At 44.3% G+C, this 18,897-nt stretch overlaps 1 protein-coding gene across 1 annotated transcript in view; it reads left to right on the plus strand.

Annotated features, from left to right (window-relative positions):
* The window catches only part of LOC135052231 (vomeronasal type-2 receptor 26-like), a 49,684-nt gene that overhangs the window by 6,873 nt on the left and 23,914 nt on the right, over positions 1–18,897 (plus strand). The window contains exon 2 of the mRNA XM_063957427.1: positions 2,950–3,180. Within this exon, the coding sequence (XP_063813497.1) occupies positions 2,950–3,180 (231 nt within the window). The remainder of the gene's footprint in view (positions 1–2,949; positions 3,181–18,897) is intronic.

The raw sequence follows: 18,897 nt of genomic DNA on the forward strand, positions 1-18,897 counted from the left end.
GTGAAAATGGTTGCACCACTAACTCTATCAAAGAGCTCGGTAATCAGGGGTAAAGGGTATCGGTTCTTGACGGTAATGTCGTTCAGACCTCTGTAGTCGATGCACGAACGCAGACCACCGTCTTTCTTCTTAACGAAGAAGAAGCCTGCGCCTGCTGGAGAAGAAGATGGTCGGATGAAACCCTTCGCCAGGTTCTCTTTGATGTACTACAGGGTGGCAAGGGCCACAGGCACTGGTAGTGTGAGACAGTTCTTATAATCTTCTAGTTGGAAAGTCCTTACCAGGCCTGACTGTAGCAATGGAGAGAACCCAGGATCGTACCAGCCGGTGTTCCAGGAAAGGCTGGGCTGCTGAAGATACTGGCTGGAACCAGACTGTTGTTGATACGGAGTGGATACTGGCTGGGACCAGTTAAATAATAAACGAACTTGAGAGCGATGAAATAATAATGAAGTTTGGAGTTTGAGAGCGGTGAAATAATAATACCGGTGGAGAGTGGTAAACTGCAGAAAAGGACACAGGCCCTTTAAGAGAAGCTGTACACTGCTGGAAGCTGGGCTGGATTCAGGTGATTGTTTGAGAGCGGTGAAATAATAATACCGGTGGAGAGTGGTAAACTGCAGAAAAGGACACCGGCCCTTTAAGAGAAGCTGTACACTGCTGGAAGCTGGGCTGGAAGCAGGTGATTGTTTTAGCTGGAAACAGGTGAGTCCAGAATGGATCGGAGAGTCAGGCTACACCGCAGATGGAATGCTGGTGCGGGTCTTTATAGCAGAAGTCTGGAGACAGGAGCAGGAACCTGGAAGACAACCACAGAAGAGAGACAAACTGGAACTAGGTTAGACAACCAAAGCACTGACGCCTTCCTTGCTCAGGCACAGCTTACTTATACCTGCAGCAAGGAAGGGGTTGGCTAGGCAATTATGCAAATCAACAATACAGACAGCAGATTGGTGGAAATGATCAGATGACAAAATCCAAGATGGCTGCGCCCATGCAGACACTTGGAGGGAAGTTTGGTTTGTAATCCATGTGAGAATTGAAACAGTAATGGCGACGCCGGCCACAGGAGACAGGAGACGCCAGACTGACAAGCGCACATTTAACCACGCGGGCACAGCGGAGGCCGCGGCTGATGAAATCACCACTCTGACATTCTGCATGTGGAAACTCAGGAACAGCGGGATCCGGTCCTGGAACGCTGAGCCAGCCTTAGGAGGCATCTGAAGGGTAAGTAATGGCGTCCAGATACCCGGATCGTGACAACAGACATACAAGTGTTGTGCATAAAATTAATCAGTGCAGTCTTCTGTTGCATCCTAGTCATATTGCTTGTGGCTAACTCTAACAGTCTTCTCCAGAAGCCTAACTCTAACCATCCCCCTTGCTGTCTAACCCTAACTGTCACCTCTGGCAGCCTAACCCTAATTCTCCCATTAGAGTATTACATTAAGCCTAACCCTTCCCCTAACACCTAATCCTAACCCTAAAAATTTGGAAAAAAACATGAAAAACAAGACCTTGACCTTTTGATTGTCGACGTAGACATTGTTGAACTTTCATCCGGATACCCCATCACTGTGCCCTAAATAGTTCATGGTGATGTAATATAAGATGATAAATCACTTTACTGGCTACTGGCTATTGATGTACAACAGCCATTCTTTTTATAATAACCGATGAAAGAAATTGTGACAGAGAAAAGGCTACCAAGCTCCTTACCTTTATATGGCTCCTGGGATATGAATATGGTTATGTTGGTATTTGTGGTCTATTACTAATATTTCAGGAACATTTTAGATATAACAAGGTACACTGTAATGCAGATTAGAGCAATTTAGTAACATAGTAACATAGTTAATGAGGTTGAAAAAAGACACGTTGTCCATTGAGTTCAACCTGTATTATATTTCCTACACTATTCTATATGTAACTATAGTTTAACTATAATGACCCAAGTATTCCCAAGTATTATGTTTATAGTCTAAATGACAGCTATAATCCATGCTGTTACTAAAATACAATCATTTCAAATGCTATATCCTTGGATATCTTTTTCAGTTAGAAATTTATCTAACCCATTTTTAACAATAATGACTGAGTCCGCCATAACTACCTTCTCTGGCAGAGTATTCAAAATGCTTACTGCCCTTATTGGGAAGAACCCCTTCCTTAGCTGGATAGGACATTTTCTCTCCTCTGAACCGTTTCAAGGGGGTCATTCCGAGTTGTTAGCTCGTTGACGATTTTTCGCAATGGAGCGATTAATGCGAAAATGCGCATGCGCATGGTATGTAGTGAGCATGTGCTAAGTATTTTAGCTCAAAACTTAGTAGATTTACTCATGGCAGAACAAAGAATTTTCATTGTTGAAGTGATCGGAGTGTGATTGACAGGAAGTGGGTGTTTCTGGGCGGAAACTGACCGTTTCCTGGGAGCGTGCGGAAAAACACAGGCGTGCCAGAATAAAATGCGGGAGTGTCTGGAGAAACGGGGGAGTGGCTGGCCATACGCAGGGCCTGTTTGTGACGTCAAACCAGGAACGAAACGGGCTGTGCTGATCGCAGTGTAGGAGTAAGTCTCGAGCTACTCAGAAACTGCTAAGAACTTTCTATTCGCAATTCTGCTAATCTTTCATTCGTAATTCTGCTAAACGAAGGTACACTCCCAGAGGGCGGCGGCTTAGCGTGTGCAATGCTGCTAAAATCAGCTAGCGAGCGAACAACTCGGAATCACCCCCCAAGATCCAAGATATCTTTTTTATACTGTGACGCCGAGAAATGTGCACAATATACAAGATGCAGCTGTACCAATGGCTTATACAGAGGGAGGATTACACTCTCATCCCTTGTCTCAATTCCCCCTGTAAAGGTCTTACCATTTAGAACATTATTCTTATACTTTGAATTGATTACCAATGTTAACACATTTTCTGTTTGTTTTTTTAAGCTGAAAAACTTTGTAAATAAAATTAGCTACACTGGGCCATATAACGAAACAATATGTTTTGATGACAAAGGAGAATATCCTGAAGTACTGGACATTGAGAATTGGAAATTTAAACAAATAGGACATAAAAGTATTCCCCATCGGACAGCTGTTGGTAGATTTGATCCACACCTGGAAGAAGATCAGCAGATGCTTATTATACCATGGATGATAGAATGGAAACACGGCAAGGTAAAGGTCTTGTGTGACTGCCACCAAATAATCTAGAACAATAGATGTTGTCTCATGCGACTCTTGATTGTTGTTTGAAAAATGTTAAATAGTTAAGATGTCTTAAAGTGCTACACTGTTCACTCCTTACCAGCAAAGTAAGGACCAAGTATGATGTCGAACTGCTTTCACAGCTACACAAGGGGAAAAAGATATATCACAGTCCTATATCACCGGCAGTAGTGGATTTACCACAAGGCAACCAAAGTGACTACTTTAGGCTCTGTGTCTCTCAGGGGGCCCTGCTGGTCCTATGGGGCCCTCCAACAAGGCTTTATAAAGGTAATTTCTGGTGGAATGTGAGCTCTGCCAAAATTGTCCATGATTTGGCTGGCTGAATACTCCCAGCAGACTACCAGTTATTAGACAGATGTTGGGTGCCGCCTCCCACACATGCCTGTGTCTCCAGGTCTGCAATCTTATGCGTGTGACCCATTATGACACACATGTGTGTGACATCAGATGTGCAGAGAGAGGAGCCGGGATGCACACAGAGAAAAACATGAGGTCTTCCAGTGTACTATATTACAGATTTCTTTCTACATTTTATATAACATCCACCTACTTCAAAATACAATTAGGTGGTGGTTGGTTGGGGAGATGGAAAGTGTTATTTTCAAGTACAGTGTATAACATCTGCCTGCTACAATCATGACCGGTTAGGAGGAACTCACTGACTGGAGTGATATCAATATGCTATAATACTCTGTTTTACCCTGTATAGGAGTTGCTTGCTACAATCGGTGGGGCAGTGAAATATAATCAATACAGTCACACTGACTGAGGGGTGTAATAATGGTTATTATAAGGGATGGGAGACCTGCTAAGCTGCTGCAATCAGTAGGAAGGGGAGAGGCACTCATATATGCTGCAGTCAACACTAATGTGTAATAATAAGTATTATAAGGTATGGGTGCCTGCACTATACATCAGTGCTTCCCCCCACTGGCTGTAGCATGTCCTCCATCCCCTGTTATCAGGTCCCCCATCACTTAAATTACCCATTATTGGACAGTCAGTGCTTTCCCCTCCACCTTCCTTAAAGATTGTAGCAGGCACTACAGTCAGTGAGGGGGAGGGGGACACTGATATATAATCAATACAGTTACTGATTTTGGGGTGTGTCAAAGTCAGAAAAATATCCCTATACACGCTGCCATATTTGCACCTCACGCTGGTCCGCGCTGCGCATGCGTGCGCTTTCCCGTGATAGCGCATACCCGCTGATGCGTGCACCCGCTCGCATCGGTATGCGTATTTACGGTAAGGAGTATGTAGTCGTAGCGTGCGACCCCATCGTTACATATTTTCACAATTAATGTAGTTTGTAGACCATGATCCCTTTGATAGATTCTGAAAGTTTGGTTAATATGGAATGTCCCTGAACGGAGGAATCCCTCTTTGTATTGTGCTAAGGGTCTAACAGGAATCATACAGCAGTGTTTGGTACCCATCGGAAGAGTATTTAAATAGCAATATTCCGGTGTTGGTTTGGAGCGTATTAATCGCTCGTGCGGATAGTTATGGACATAAGAAGTTTATGTCCATTTCTATTATTTACTCATACTCAGGTATGCGGCGGGAAACCTAGTTTCCCACCCACCTGAGCCGTTTGAAATCGTCACAGCCCACCTGTATGAATCACCCTATGACCTTTTGTTATAGTGCGAAGCCGAATTCCTGCGTCCAATGGACAATGAGGTTGTAGGGACCATTAGATTGCATTGTGTGAGTAGCATAAAAGACGGGCCTGTGGCATCCAGCTTTCACTTCTCATCAAACGGTTCTCATTGCTGATAATCGGGAAGCTGGATGTCCAGAGGCGCATGCGATCATACCCTTTGTGCGTAAGTTTTTCTCCGTAATCATATTGTCTTACTGTGAGCCAATCTCTCTCTCTCTCTCCGTCTCTCTCTCTCTCTCTCTCCCTTCTCTTTCTCTCGTATCTCCCATTGACTAGTATTGTATTGTATTAGATCAGCATAGTATTGTATTGTATTTCTTGTATAGTTATTTCGGTTAGGAAGTCTCTGTTATATTGTAGTGTATCATTTGTACTGTGATTCTTTTTGCAAGTATAATAGTTAAAATACAGATAATAGGCTTTGGACCCTAAACCAGTATCTGTGTATTTCCTATAGTTTTAAGTGTTCACTTGAGCGTCGGTGACGCTCAAGCAGCTTTGTAGTTAGTCAGGTTACACAAGGTTGCACTTACACCCTGTATTCACATTAAGGTATTCTGTGTATTTCATTGATAAAAGGTTTAGACAAAGGTATAGCGTTGTGAGCGTCTGCGCCGCTGGTGATCTCCTCGTGGTCTCGAGCGTCCGCTACGCCATAGCGAATCATTACTCTAGTCATCACCAATAACTTGCTGTCCTGTGATCGCTGGGCCGTGAGCGAACGTGACGCTTGAGCGTCTCGCCTACGACTAAGCGATCGTTACGCAACTAGCGTACCCTTACGGTACTTCTTAAATAAACAGCGTACTGTGTTCTTAGACTTCATTAAGGGTTGTTTATACGACAAAGGAATTTAACATTGTCAATTGGGGGACTCGTCCTGTCCTTCTCATATCTGCACTAGGTAGATCAGCAGACATTATCCCCCAGCAAAGGGTGGGAGGTTGTCTCGCAGTGCTGACGGGATAAGCGTCTGCTTCACTTAGATAAAGAGTGCTGAAGGAATCCGGGAACCGGAAGTAAGAACAAAACGCTTGTGTCTTTTAAAACTGTTTATTTTTCTTCTGTCTTGCGTATATACGCACGCATACATATATATATCTGCATTTCTTTTCCATCTGTGTATTTCATAAATTTCGTATATCACTATTCCTGTTTGCCAATTTTTATAGTTGATAGAAAGTGCTAAAAAAAGATTTGCTGTTATTTCATAATAGAGGTAATAGTTAAAAGTGTAGACAAACACACAGGTTTGCCTGGGAGATAAGGCAAAACCAGTGGGGTACGCGGTAGATGATCAGGGATCGTTTACATTGATAAAAGAAATTGTGTTACGGTGGATCTTTTGTTTTGCGTACACGTGTCTCTAACAAAGACTAGCGTACGCAATCCAAAGGCAGACGCACGCAGCATACATTACGCAACGTAGCGTCCGGTTACGCCCACGTAGCTCAAGTAACGCAAAGGCGATAAGTAACGCACAGCGGTAGATAACGCGACGCGGTAAATAACGCAAATCTATTTTTGGAAAATTTGAAATTTAGTTTAACAGATCCTGCTCCTAATTGGTAACACAGCTGGGCTAAAGAAAATTTCTGCGCAGAAATAGATATAGAAACGAAAGTGTACATGTGTTGAGTGAGTGTGTTTTTTATTACATAAGTTTATATAACTTAGAGGTTGAACCAAAAGGAAAGTCGGGTACTCGTCAAGGAACATACGTGTAAGTGACATATACGGTGGCTAAGGAGGCATCCTTGGTTAATTAAAATATGAGCATTAGAGTATAGCGGATCACAAGGTAACAAGACCAGGAGGTCACAAGGTAAACAAGACCAGGAGGTCATAAGGTACAAGAAGGTCCGCTATAAAGGTACAAGAAGCACAACCCCGGGGGTTGGTGCTAAAACCCATATAGGCCATTGGAAGCTCTGGCTGAAGGAATTCGCAGCCGCAATTTTCGATTCCATTGATCTCTCAGTACATAACAGGTAGTGCTTATGTACTGAACGATTGTACCGCACGTAATTGTGTGCAGTAGTTAGTAATCTGACCTAATACCATTAGAGTAAAGTGGTCATAAACGCTATTTGTACATTCTGACGTGATTTGTGTAATTTTTTATTTTTAAAAGGGAAGTTCGCTGGTCACTCAGGAACTATCTAACAACCTCACCTTTACTGGAAAGAGTAAGTGTCCTGCGGGTAACCCTCATATGTTCCAGTAAATAAAGGTTCACAGGGGCCCTGAGTTGGGTACAACAGCTCTGGATACAGTGATTGCAGTACTGGCCAACGTGGGCGAGAAGTGAGTGGGGTACTTGGTAAACCGCCACCGCCAGCCTGCCCAGGACATCTTGGTTTGTTTGTAAGGGTTCGCTGAAAACCTTGATATAAAGATCCAAGGAGGAATAAGCAACACCTGCAGATTATGGGGGCCAATTGTTCAGGTAGGGGGCGATCAACCTCGGTTCGGGTTGATTCAGAGAACCGACCAGTCGGGTCGGCAAGATACATCATGTGTGAAAAATACGGAAGTCACACAGAGGTTTTATGTGATGAATGGGAGAGAATGACTGTACAAGACAGGGAGAAGTTCCCAAGAATAGGTAGCTTCAGTCCAGAAGTGTTACAAAATTTAAGGAGGAGGATATGTCTCATAAAATCAACAAAGAGACGAATTCAGCATCATGATTATTTACAGCTGTGGCAACAGGAAGGTGAGATACAGAGAGGTTTGGCTCTGGCGGCGGGATCTGGGGCAGTCAGGAAACTGATCGCCACAGCCCCGCCGCCACCATACATAGCAGGAGAGGAGTTGATTACGGAGAGAAACGCACTGGGTTGTAAAACACAAACACTTAGTAACCCTGTAAATGTTAATGATGTTAACCAAGTAACTCATGCAAGTATTAACCCGTGCAAGTTGTACCCTGTTTTGAACTTTCCTCAGGAGTGTGATCAAGAAGACGATCCAGCAACAATTTCAGCTCTCTCTCTAGCGGCCACCATAGCAGAGACCACAGTAGGCACAGCAACACCCACGAGATTAGCGAAGGCCCCTAGCGGAGGGATAGGTGAGGTCGTGTCAACGGGTAAGTACGGCACCATGCATTATACTGAAACAATTTCACCACAAGTTGTAGAATCTACACAGAATGAGGTTGTTAGAGTTAACCCTGTTAGAGTAATAGCAGTTCCCAATGGGAAAACAGATGTATCAGGAGCCACTCCCATTAGGAACATTGCCATGTACACTCCATTTTCCCGAATGGAATTAAGAACAATAGTGTCTGAATTTCCTGACCCCAGGAAAGACTTAGTTGCTAGCCAAAAATACATCAGGGATCTAGGTAACACTGTAGAACCCAACAACAAGGATTGGCAGATACTGCTAAGAGCTTGTTTACCTTCAAATGTCGACTCAGTTCAATTCTTAGCTGATTGTGGACTAGATAAAGATGTACCACTTTCAGATGTGTACAACAAAGATAACGTAAAAAGGATAAATTTACAGCTAAAGGAGTATTTCCCAGCCGTTGTTAAATGGAACAAAATATTCTCCATTAGACAAAAAGAGTCCGAAACGGCAACAGAATATTTTCATCGGGCACTATTAGAAATGGCAAAGTACACTGGAATAGAAGACATTAGGACCAACCCAAACCACCAAGAAGTAGCAGTATCTGTACTGATGGATGGTTTAAAGGAAACATTAAAGACTAGGGTTCAGACCACGCAACCATGTTGGCGAGGTCTGTCGGTGTCCACATTGAGAGAGGCTGCTATTGATCACGACAGAAACATCACTAGACACAGGGAGTCGCAAAGTGATAAGTTGATGGCAGTAAGTATACAGGCGCTGACCACAAGGCAGCCTGCGTATGTACCACCGAATCCTGTGGGTAAGTCAAGTGTAATAACATGTTTTTCTTGTAACAAACAGGGACACTACGCACGAGACTGTAGAACAAAGAGTGTACAAAGATCTTTTCAACCCCCTAGACAACGACACGACACACGACATTGGGAGCAGGGTCCACAGAGGCGGAGTTTTGAGCCACATACAGGGGAAACAAAAAGATACCCCCCGAACAGAGATTGGCATGCCTCTGGTAGTTCCCAGCTAACTCCCCCACAAGTAGTTGCTGCCAACGGGATTCAGGGAGGTCAGCATACCCAATAGGGGTGTGGCCATACCTGTAATCTGCAGCCAGTGAAATTGATTGCCAGTCTTGGAAGTGAACCAGAGATTGCAATCAATGTAGCTGGTAAAACCTTAAACTTTCTTGTAGACACAGGGGCGGCCAAGTCAGTGATAAATTCGACAGTGGGCATGAGAACCACTGGTAGGACAGTTCCAGCCATGGGAGTAACCGGAGTAGTCCAGCACTACCCTGTTAGCAAACCAGCCGAGATTACAATAGGGCCTTTGCATACCAAGCATTCATTTTTGCTAGCTGCATCGGCACCAACCAATCTCCTGGGAAGAGACTTACTATGTAAAATGGGTTGCGTCATTTATTGTACTCCTGAAGGTGTATTCTTGGACATTCCTGAGAATCACGCTCAGGAAGTACGAGACATGTTAGACTCCCCATCAAAATTAATGTCACATCCCATTATGACAAATAGGAATCCATCCCAAATAGAAGAGATGACATCTCAGATACCAGAGTCACTTTGGACAAAAGATGGACAGGACACTGGATTAATGGCAAACGTAGCTCCAGTAGTTGTACAAGTAAAAGATGGTAGGATAGCTCCAAAAATCCCACAGTATCCTCTGAAGCCAGAGGTGGAGTTAGGAGTTTTCCCAGTAATAGAGCGCTTGCTACAACAGGGCATTCTAGTAAGAACGTCCAGCACAGCAAATAGTCCCATCTTCCCTGTTAAAAAGAGTGGGGGGAGGGGTTACAGGCTAGTGCAGGATCTAAGGGGGATTAACAAAATAGTTGAGAGTCAGTTCCCCGTAGTGCCAAATCCAGCTGTCATCCTAATGCAAATTCCTCCCACTGCCAAATTTTTCACTGTTATTGACCTCTGCTCCGCATTCTTTTCGGTACCTCTGCACCCTGACAGCCAATATTTGTTTGCATTCACATACAGAGGAGTCCAATACACGTGGACTCGGTTACCCCAAGGTTTCATAGACAGTCCAAGTATATTTTCTCAGGCTTTGCATGATTGTTTACAGTCTTTCCAACCGGAGGGTGGATCAGTATTGATACAGTATGTAGATGATTTACTACTGTGTTCAGATTCGCTGGAAACTTCCCTGAAGGATACGAAACAGCTCCTGTTTCATCTTTCAGACACAGGACATAAGGTTTCCAAAGACAAGTTGCAATTATGCCAACCTAAGGTAAAATATTTGGGACACTGTCTAACACAAGGACTGAGACACCTGACCGCTGATAGAATCCAAGCCATTAGAGACATGACACTGCCACAAACCCAGCAACAGATCAGGACGTTTTTAGGAATGTGTGGGTATTGCCGTAATTGGATCCCAGGGTTTTCCATATTGGCGTTACCTTTGCAGGAAATGGTCTCCTCAAACAAACCTGATAGGATCTCGCATACAGACGAATCCGAAACAGCATTTGAGAGACTCAAACAGTGCCTAACGCAGGCGCCAGCACTAGGTATGCCAGACTATGGGAAACCCTTTGAACTATACGGAACAGAAAGTGCTGGTTGCGCAGCAGGTGTACTAACCCAAAAACACGGTGATGCCAGCAGGCCAGTTGCATACTACAGCGCTCAGCTAGACACGGTAGCGCGATCCCTCCCCACATGCTTGCGTAGCGTTGCGGCGATAGCATTGCTTGTGACAAAAAGCGAAGATGTCGTGCTAGGCCACAACCTCACAATCCATACACCACATGCAGTATCTGCCTTATTGAATTCTGCCCAAACCAGACACGTCTCATCAGCAAGGTTTACAAGATGGGAATTGGCATTAATGGCCCCAGTAAACATCACCATAAGGAGATGCAGCGCATTAAATCCTGCGACATTTCTCCCAGGTGTGCCTGGTCAGACACAAAGGGTGGAAGGTGAGAGTGATGGGGAAGGAGGATTTAATACAAAGGAAGATGCACATGATTGTATGGAATATTTGACCCAAAATTTTACCGCAAGGCCTGACATCAGTGACAATCCACTGGAAGATGCAGAACTCACGTTCTACACTGACGGTAGTTGTCATAGACAGTCAGACTCGGGAGACTTGTGTACTGGATACGCAGTCGTAGATGACCAAGACACCATAGAAGCGGAACCGCTAGGTCCACCTCACTCAGCCCAGGTTGCTGAACTGGTCGCCCTAACCAGAGCATGTGAATTGGCTAAGGGTAAGTCAGCCAATATCTACACCGATTCTAGATACGCCTTCGGGGTAGTACATGATTTCGGAGCCCTATGGCGCCTCAGAAATTTCATGACGGCAGCTGGTACACCGATAGCGCATGCAGCTTATATAAAAAGGCTTCTAACAGCGATACAGGAACCCGACAGAGTGGCTGTTATCAAATGTAAAGCACATACATATAGTCAAGACCCAGTGTCACTTGGTAACAGCCGAGCAGACGAAGCAGCTAAGCTTGCAGCTGCTACCCCCATACAGACAGACACCACACAACTGATGGTATTTAATACCATCAACACACAGAAGTTGTGTGAGATGCAGAATTTGTGTTCCACACAGGAAAGAGCAGTCTGGAAGGCAAAGGGATATGGCCAGGAGTCCTCAGGGCTCTGGACGGATGGACATGGTAAACCAGTGGCCCCCAGAGCATATCTTCCATGTCTGGCTGAAGCAGCTCATGGGTTGACTCATCTAGGCAAGGAGGGGATGTGCAAATTGGTAAGAGCATACTGGTGCGCCCCAGGATTCTCCTCTCATGCGGGTAAAAGAGCAATGTCATGCCTTACCTGTCTGAGAAAGAATATTGGAAAAGCAATACCTACAGAACCATCCCATATCCCACCTGCCGGCGGCCCTTTCCAGGTAATACAAATTGACTTCATTCAATTACCCCCATGTCGAAATTTGAAATATGTACTTGTTTGTATAGATGTTTTCTCGAATTGGGTCGAAGCATTTCCAGCAGCTACAAATACCGCTATGTTTACAGCTAAGAAAATTGTGCAGGAATTTGTATGTAGATATGGTATCCCTAGAATCATTGAAAGTGATAGGGGTACCCATTTTACCGGTGATGTCTTTCAAGGAACGTGTAAATTAATGGGTATTGATAGCAAGCTGCACACTCCGTACCGTCCGCAGGCGAGTGCGAAGGTCGAAAGAGTGAACAGCACTATTAAAAATAAATTGAGTAAAGTAATGGCAGAGACAGGATTGACGTGGCCAGAAGCTTTACCCATTGTTTTGTATAGCATCAGAACCACTCCCAGGTCCCCTCTTAACCTGTCCCCTTTTGAAATTCTGTTTGGTCGACAACCGCATGTCATGATTAACCCTCAGGATGATTTGAAATGTAACAATGAAGTAACTGTAAAATACTTGATTAACATGAGTAAGCAGTTGAGGAATCAAAATGATAATCTGAAGTTGGTGATTCCTGATTTACCAGATAGTAATTGTCATGACATTGAACCTGGGGATTATGTAATGATACGAAATTTTCTACGCTCAGGTTGTCTTATTGATAGATGGGAAGGACCATACCAGGTCTTATTGACTAGCACCACAGCATTGAAGGTTGCTGAGAGAGAGACTTGGGTCCATTCATCCCACTGCAAAAAGGTTGCTGATCCAGAGAGGTCCCGTGATAAGGAACAGACGGTAGAGGTTGTATCACTGGAGTGTCTGTTCCAGGAGGACTGAGGCGGCACCTGAGCCTTGAAGACCGAAAGCAGTTGTTGACTCCCTTCCCCCTTTTATTGTTTTTCTCCACTTCCCATCCCCTCTCCCTTAAAATTTCTTTTTCCCCCTTCTCATTCTTCTCTATTTCCTCCTCGAAGATGGACTTGCCCCAAGAGACTGTGATCCGGATTTTGATGTTAACCATGATGTTGACCAGAGCAGTCTGTTCCGGCGAGAGTACCATAGAGGTCGAGAGAGGTTCTGGAATGGGTTCCGATTATGATGATGGAGGCGTAGTTTTCCAAGATCAACCAAACCAACAAGCAAAGGCGAGTATCAGAAAACGATCCGATAGAAGAAATTGTGATGGATTGTTAGCTGAAGAAAACTGTATCTGTAGGCTCTGTGACAATTTGATTGAGGATGGGTGCATAAAGAAATGCCAATCCAGTTTTAATATCCATATGGACCGGCATCCATTGAGTGACTATCACTCCTTAGTGGGTAACGTATTAAACCAAACAGATTGTTGGGTATGCTCTCAAGTACCTCAGGGTCATAGCAAATCAGGGCTAGTACCATTTCCTTTAACGTTAGGGGAGGTACTTGAGCTAAGTGGTGGGAGACCGGTGGACCGGAGGTTTAACATCTCCAGCCCTCCTAGTTTGAAGCTCCACCAATACCATGTGGATAGGTCCCTCTTATGTTTCAATATCTCCAATCCCCGTAAGCCGGGAAATTGGGAAGTGTCATGGAGCAACCTTACCATGACCTTCTCACACAGAGCAGATAGAATGCCTACAGATACAGAGCTTGTACGCCACATAGCCAGTAGAGGAAAATCTTTCCGGTATAGATACACCCTAGGAAATAGAATTACTAGAGTTGGAGAAGTATCACCAGGATACTGTGCACATATCGTACAGTCTGATACGTGCATTAAGCAGATGGAAGAATTAGGGTCAGGAGATTTCACATGGAAGGTTTGTAATATGGTAATGTCCTTCTCCGTCCCATATGTTCTCCCCGATGATGCATATTTCATATGCGGGAGAAAGGCGTACAAGTGGCTTGCCCCAAACTCTGAAGGATTGTGTTATATTGGAAAGGTATTGCCTGAAGTGATGACTGTTACACATGACAAAATGAAGGACATACACCGTGGTGCCCAAGCTCCTTATACTCACACTCATTACGAGTACCGAGTTAAAAGACAACTGTCAGAAAGGTTAGAGCATCCGGCCTCTGATCTTATCCATGAATCCACCGGGATTCAGGTTCTGGTAGCGTTAGATTTCACTCGCACCGCTCGGGGAGTGATGAATTATAGATACATTTCCGCACTCGCCAATTTGTTAGATAATATCACTGAAATGTATGATGACACGTTCAGATACACTGGAAGAGAACTTCAAGCTTATAAAACAGAACTAGTTCAGCATAGGATGGTTCTTAATTATCTTACAGCAGTAACAGGCGGATATTGTGTTACATTGGCAACACAGTACGGCATAAAGTGTTGCACGTATATCACAAATAGCACCGAGGATCTGGTAGAGGTCATAGACCAAAAGATGGACGATATTCTCCAATTAAAATGGGAATTTCGCCGAAAACACAATCTCACCCTTGCCGCTGTAGGTAATGAGTTGACTAGTTGGGTGTCATGGTTGAACCCGCGAAATTGGTTCTCCGGTTTAGGAGACTGGGCTCAAGGAGTCATAATGGATGTTGGAAAGTTTCTCCTATGTATTTTAGGTGTTGTTATATCTATTGGATTGATATTTAGATGCGGGCAGGCTTTAATGAGGTGCAAACAAAGTACAAGAGTGATGAGCTTGAGGAGCGAGGAAACTGTAATTAACCTGGATTTGATTTATGACCCAATGATAGAAACCAGGATGTGATGAAAAATGCGATTATAAGGTCCGTTTCTTTCACCTGTTTTTCTGCTTTTCCCCAAGATACAAAGACCCCCTTGGACGAGGAAGTTGACGAGACGCTATACAGACAACAGACAAGCACCAAAGATGAAGTTTTGACAACCTATGATATGGACACTTGATGAACTTTGCCATGGATCCCCAGTTTCCCTAGTATTTTTAAACTCACGCTAGCCCAACATTTTTGTAAATCTGATGGCATTGACAAAGCTATTTGCTCATGCCCAAGGAGCAATACAGCGCAAAGAAGACGACTCTCAACAGATACCGAACAAAACTTCAACGACAGATGTACATTTACCTGACATAGAATATCATTGCATTTTCCATAAGTGTTCTTCATCCTCATCTCTACAACCCTCAGGTAATAACACACATAGTATAGGGAATACAGGCACAGATATCAGCAATCACATACTTCCCCCATTCATGTATCATCAACTAAAATGTGCATCCCCATTTTGTTACAACTGAAAGCCGAAATGAGCTCGGTAAAGTTTGACAGCCCATCCACAGACCTGTACCACGGGATAAGAAGGAATTCAAATGTATACTTCGCAATACCTCGAAGCTTGATTTACCACACGTACGGCACGATGATACATGACCCTCCAAACATGGACTCATACACACATGCTTCTGCTTTCTCACTAGGTCATACCCTCTTCACACCTACTCCTCTCTTCTTCCTTACCCAACCATGGAAATGAATTAACCCCTGACTTATATTTTTCTCCCTTTTTTTTGTTTTGAAGATGGCAGTTATTATTGACTGCCAAAGGGTGGACTGTCAAAGTCAGAAAAATATCCCTATACACGCTGCCATATTTGCACCTCACGCTGGTCCGCGCTGCGCATGCGTGCGCTTTCCCATGATAGCGCATACCCGCTGATGCGTGCACCCGCTCGCATCGGTATGCGTATTTACGGTAAGGAGTATGTAGTCGTAGCGTGCGACCCAATCGTTACATATTTTCACAATTAATGTAGTTTGTAGACCATGATCCCTTTGATAGATTCTGAAAGTTTGGTTAATATGGAATGTCCCTGAACGGAGGAATCCCTCTTTGTATTGTGCTAAGGGTCTAACAGGAATCATACAGCAGTGTTTGGTACCCATCGGAAGAGTATTTAAATAGCAATATTCCGGTGTTGGTTTGGAGCGTATTAATCGCTCGTGCGGATAGTTATGGACATAAGAAGTTTATGTCCATTTCTATTATTTACTCATACTCAGGTATGCGGCGGGAAACCTAGTTTCCCACCCACCTGAGCCGTTTGAAATCGTCACAGCCCACCTGTATGAATCACCCTATGACCTTTTGTTATAGTGCGAAGCCGAATTCCTGCATCCAATGGACAATGAGGTTGTAGGGACCATTAGATTGCATTGTGTGAGTAGCATAAAAGACGGGCCTGTGGCATCCAGCTTTCACTTCTCATCAAACGGTTCTCATTGCTGATAATCGGGAAGCTGGATGTCCAGAGGCGCATGCGATCATACCCTTTGTGCGTAAGTTTTTCTCCGTAATCATATTGTCTTACTGTGAGCCAATCTCTCTCTCTCTCCGTCTCTCTCTCTCTCTCTCTCCCTTCTCTTTCTCTCGTATCTCCCATTGACTAGTATTGTATTGTATTAGATCAGCATAGTATTGTATTGTATTTCTTGTATAGTTATTTTGGTTAGGAAGTCTCTGTTATATTGTAGTGTATCATTTGTACTGTGATTCTTTTTGCAAGTATAATAGTTAAAATACAGATAATAGGCTTTGGACCCTAAACCAGTATCTGTGTATTTCCTATAGTTTTAAGTGTTCACTTGAGCGTCGGTGACGCTCAAGCAGCTTTGTAGTTAGTCAGGTTACACAAGGTTGCACTTACACCCTGTATTCACATTAAGGTATTCTGTGTATTTCATTGATAAAAGGTTTAGACAAAGGTATAGCGTTGTGAGCGTCTGCGCCGCTGGTGATCTCCTCGTGGTCTCGAGCGTCCGCTACGCCATAGCGAATCATTACTCTAGTCATCACCAATAACTTGCTGTCCTGTGATCGCTGGGCCGTGAGCGAACGTGACGCTTGAGCGTCTCGCCTACGACTAAGCGATCGTTACGCAACTAGCGTACCCTTACGGTACTTCTTAAATAAACAGCGTATTGTGTTCTTAGACTTCATTAAGGGTTGTTTATACGACAAAGGAATTTAACATTGTCAGGTGTAACAATGGGTATTAAAAAATGTAGTTATAAATTGTAGTCAGTGAGTGAAGGGGGATAATAATGAGTGTTTTAGGTGATGGGGCTTCCTACAATCAGTAAGCCTGGGTCACTCTTATACAATGCAGCCAGTGAGTGAGTGAGGGTGTAATAATGTATGGGTATGGGGAGAGTGAGCTGGCTGATGACTAAGCGACAGAGCAGGGGCACAAACACACAGCATTTATTAGTGCATCTACAGTATGAAACATTGCCACAGTGCACTGGTGTACAGTGCACAGAACAGTGCAAACAATAGATCTATATATATATTTAACTCGCAGCACGGTTAAAACTGGGTGAAGTCACAGGGCTTATAGATGTAAGTGAACAAAGCGCACCAACTAGTACAAACAATAAAAATCCATACAGTATTTTATTTTTCTGTTTTTTTTTTTTAACTTACAGCTCAATTCCAACTGTGTGGATCAAGGCCTTATAGATGTACATGAACAAAAAGCACAAGGATAAAGCACAGCAAACAGTACAATTCACAGTATAGAGCAGCATGCAGCATGTAACCTATACACAGTCACTATATAGGTCAGCCACTTGTGAGACTCTGGACACAGTGCAGCCAGTATAGCAGAGTATAGCACAGCACACAGCAGCGTGCAGTATTCCACATATACACAGTCACTATATAGCTCAGCCAGTTGTGAGACTCTGGGCATAGCACAGCCAGTATAGCAGAGTATAGCCAGGCCCGGCGACAGGGGGGGTCAAAGGGGACACCCGTAACGGGCCCCGATCATCAGAGGGGCCCAGAGGATCAGGCAGAAAAAAAGTAACCAGAGAGTCTATTAATTATTTTGATACTATCCGCTCCGCTTGCTGTTTCGGAGCAGACAATCAACATGTCCCAAATTCAGCCTCCACTTCCTCCCCCACAGTTACCCGTCACTTGGTGTGGTCCCGGCGGTGAACGTTATGACGTAGTAACGCATGACACTGCATGTTCCGGCTCTTCCCTGCCGTTCTGCCGCCGCCGAGGAGGAGCTCCAAGCAATCCCCCTGAGCCCAGCAGGCAGCTTGAAAAACTGCCTTTAATCGGGCACATCACTGTGACAGACAGCAGCAGTCCCACAGCAGCCCAACCACTGTCCCTACACACAGAGTCACCCTGGCTGTGGTAAGTCACCCCAGGGTCCTGTGGCACCCTCACCACACACAAATCACTCTGCACTCCTCTGCTTGTAATAAATGGTTTGCCGGGTGCCCTCCATCAAAAATCCTGCAATTCAAAGGGTACATATGTTGGCGGCACTCACAAACTTGGTTCTCCCAAGAATCACAAGCGGACTCTCCAAATTACGTTTCGCTTTATTCAACCATCATCAGGTACCTGACGACGGTTGAATAAACCGAAAAGTTGTAATTTGAAGAGTCTGCTTGTGATTCTTGGGAGAACCAAGTTTGTGAGTCCTGCCAATATACCCTTTGAATTGTGTGTGTGTGTATATATATATATATATATATAATAAAAATGTGTGTGTATTTGGTGATCCATGTATTGGCACAGGGAGGGATGTTTGGAGGAGGGGTCAAGGGGGTTTAAGATGGGGAGGGTGCAGAGATATCCACGTACCGGGCCCCAAAATTTCTGTTGCCGGCCCTGAGTATAGCACAGCACACAGCAGCGTGCTGTATTCCACCTATACACAGTCACTATATAGCAAAGCCACTTGCGAGACTCTGGACACAGTGCAGCCAGTATAGCAGAGTATAGCACAGCACACAGTAGCATTCAGTATTCCACCTATACACAGTCACTATATAGCACAGCCAGTTGTGAGACTCTGGACACAGCACAGCCAGTATAGCAGAGTACAACCCAGCATACACCAGCATGCCCTCTATACACAGTCCTTCTACAGCACAGCCACTTGTTAGAATCTGGACACAGCACATACAGTATAGCAGAGTATAGCACAGCACACAGCAACATGCCCCTATACACAGTC

This window comes from Pseudophryne corroboree, chromosome 1, assembly GCF_028390025.1.
Source record: "Pseudophryne corroboree isolate aPseCor3 chromosome 1, aPseCor3.hap2, whole genome shotgun sequence".
NCBI lineage: Eukaryota > Metazoa > Chordata > Amphibia > Anura > Myobatrachidae > Pseudophryne > Pseudophryne corroboree.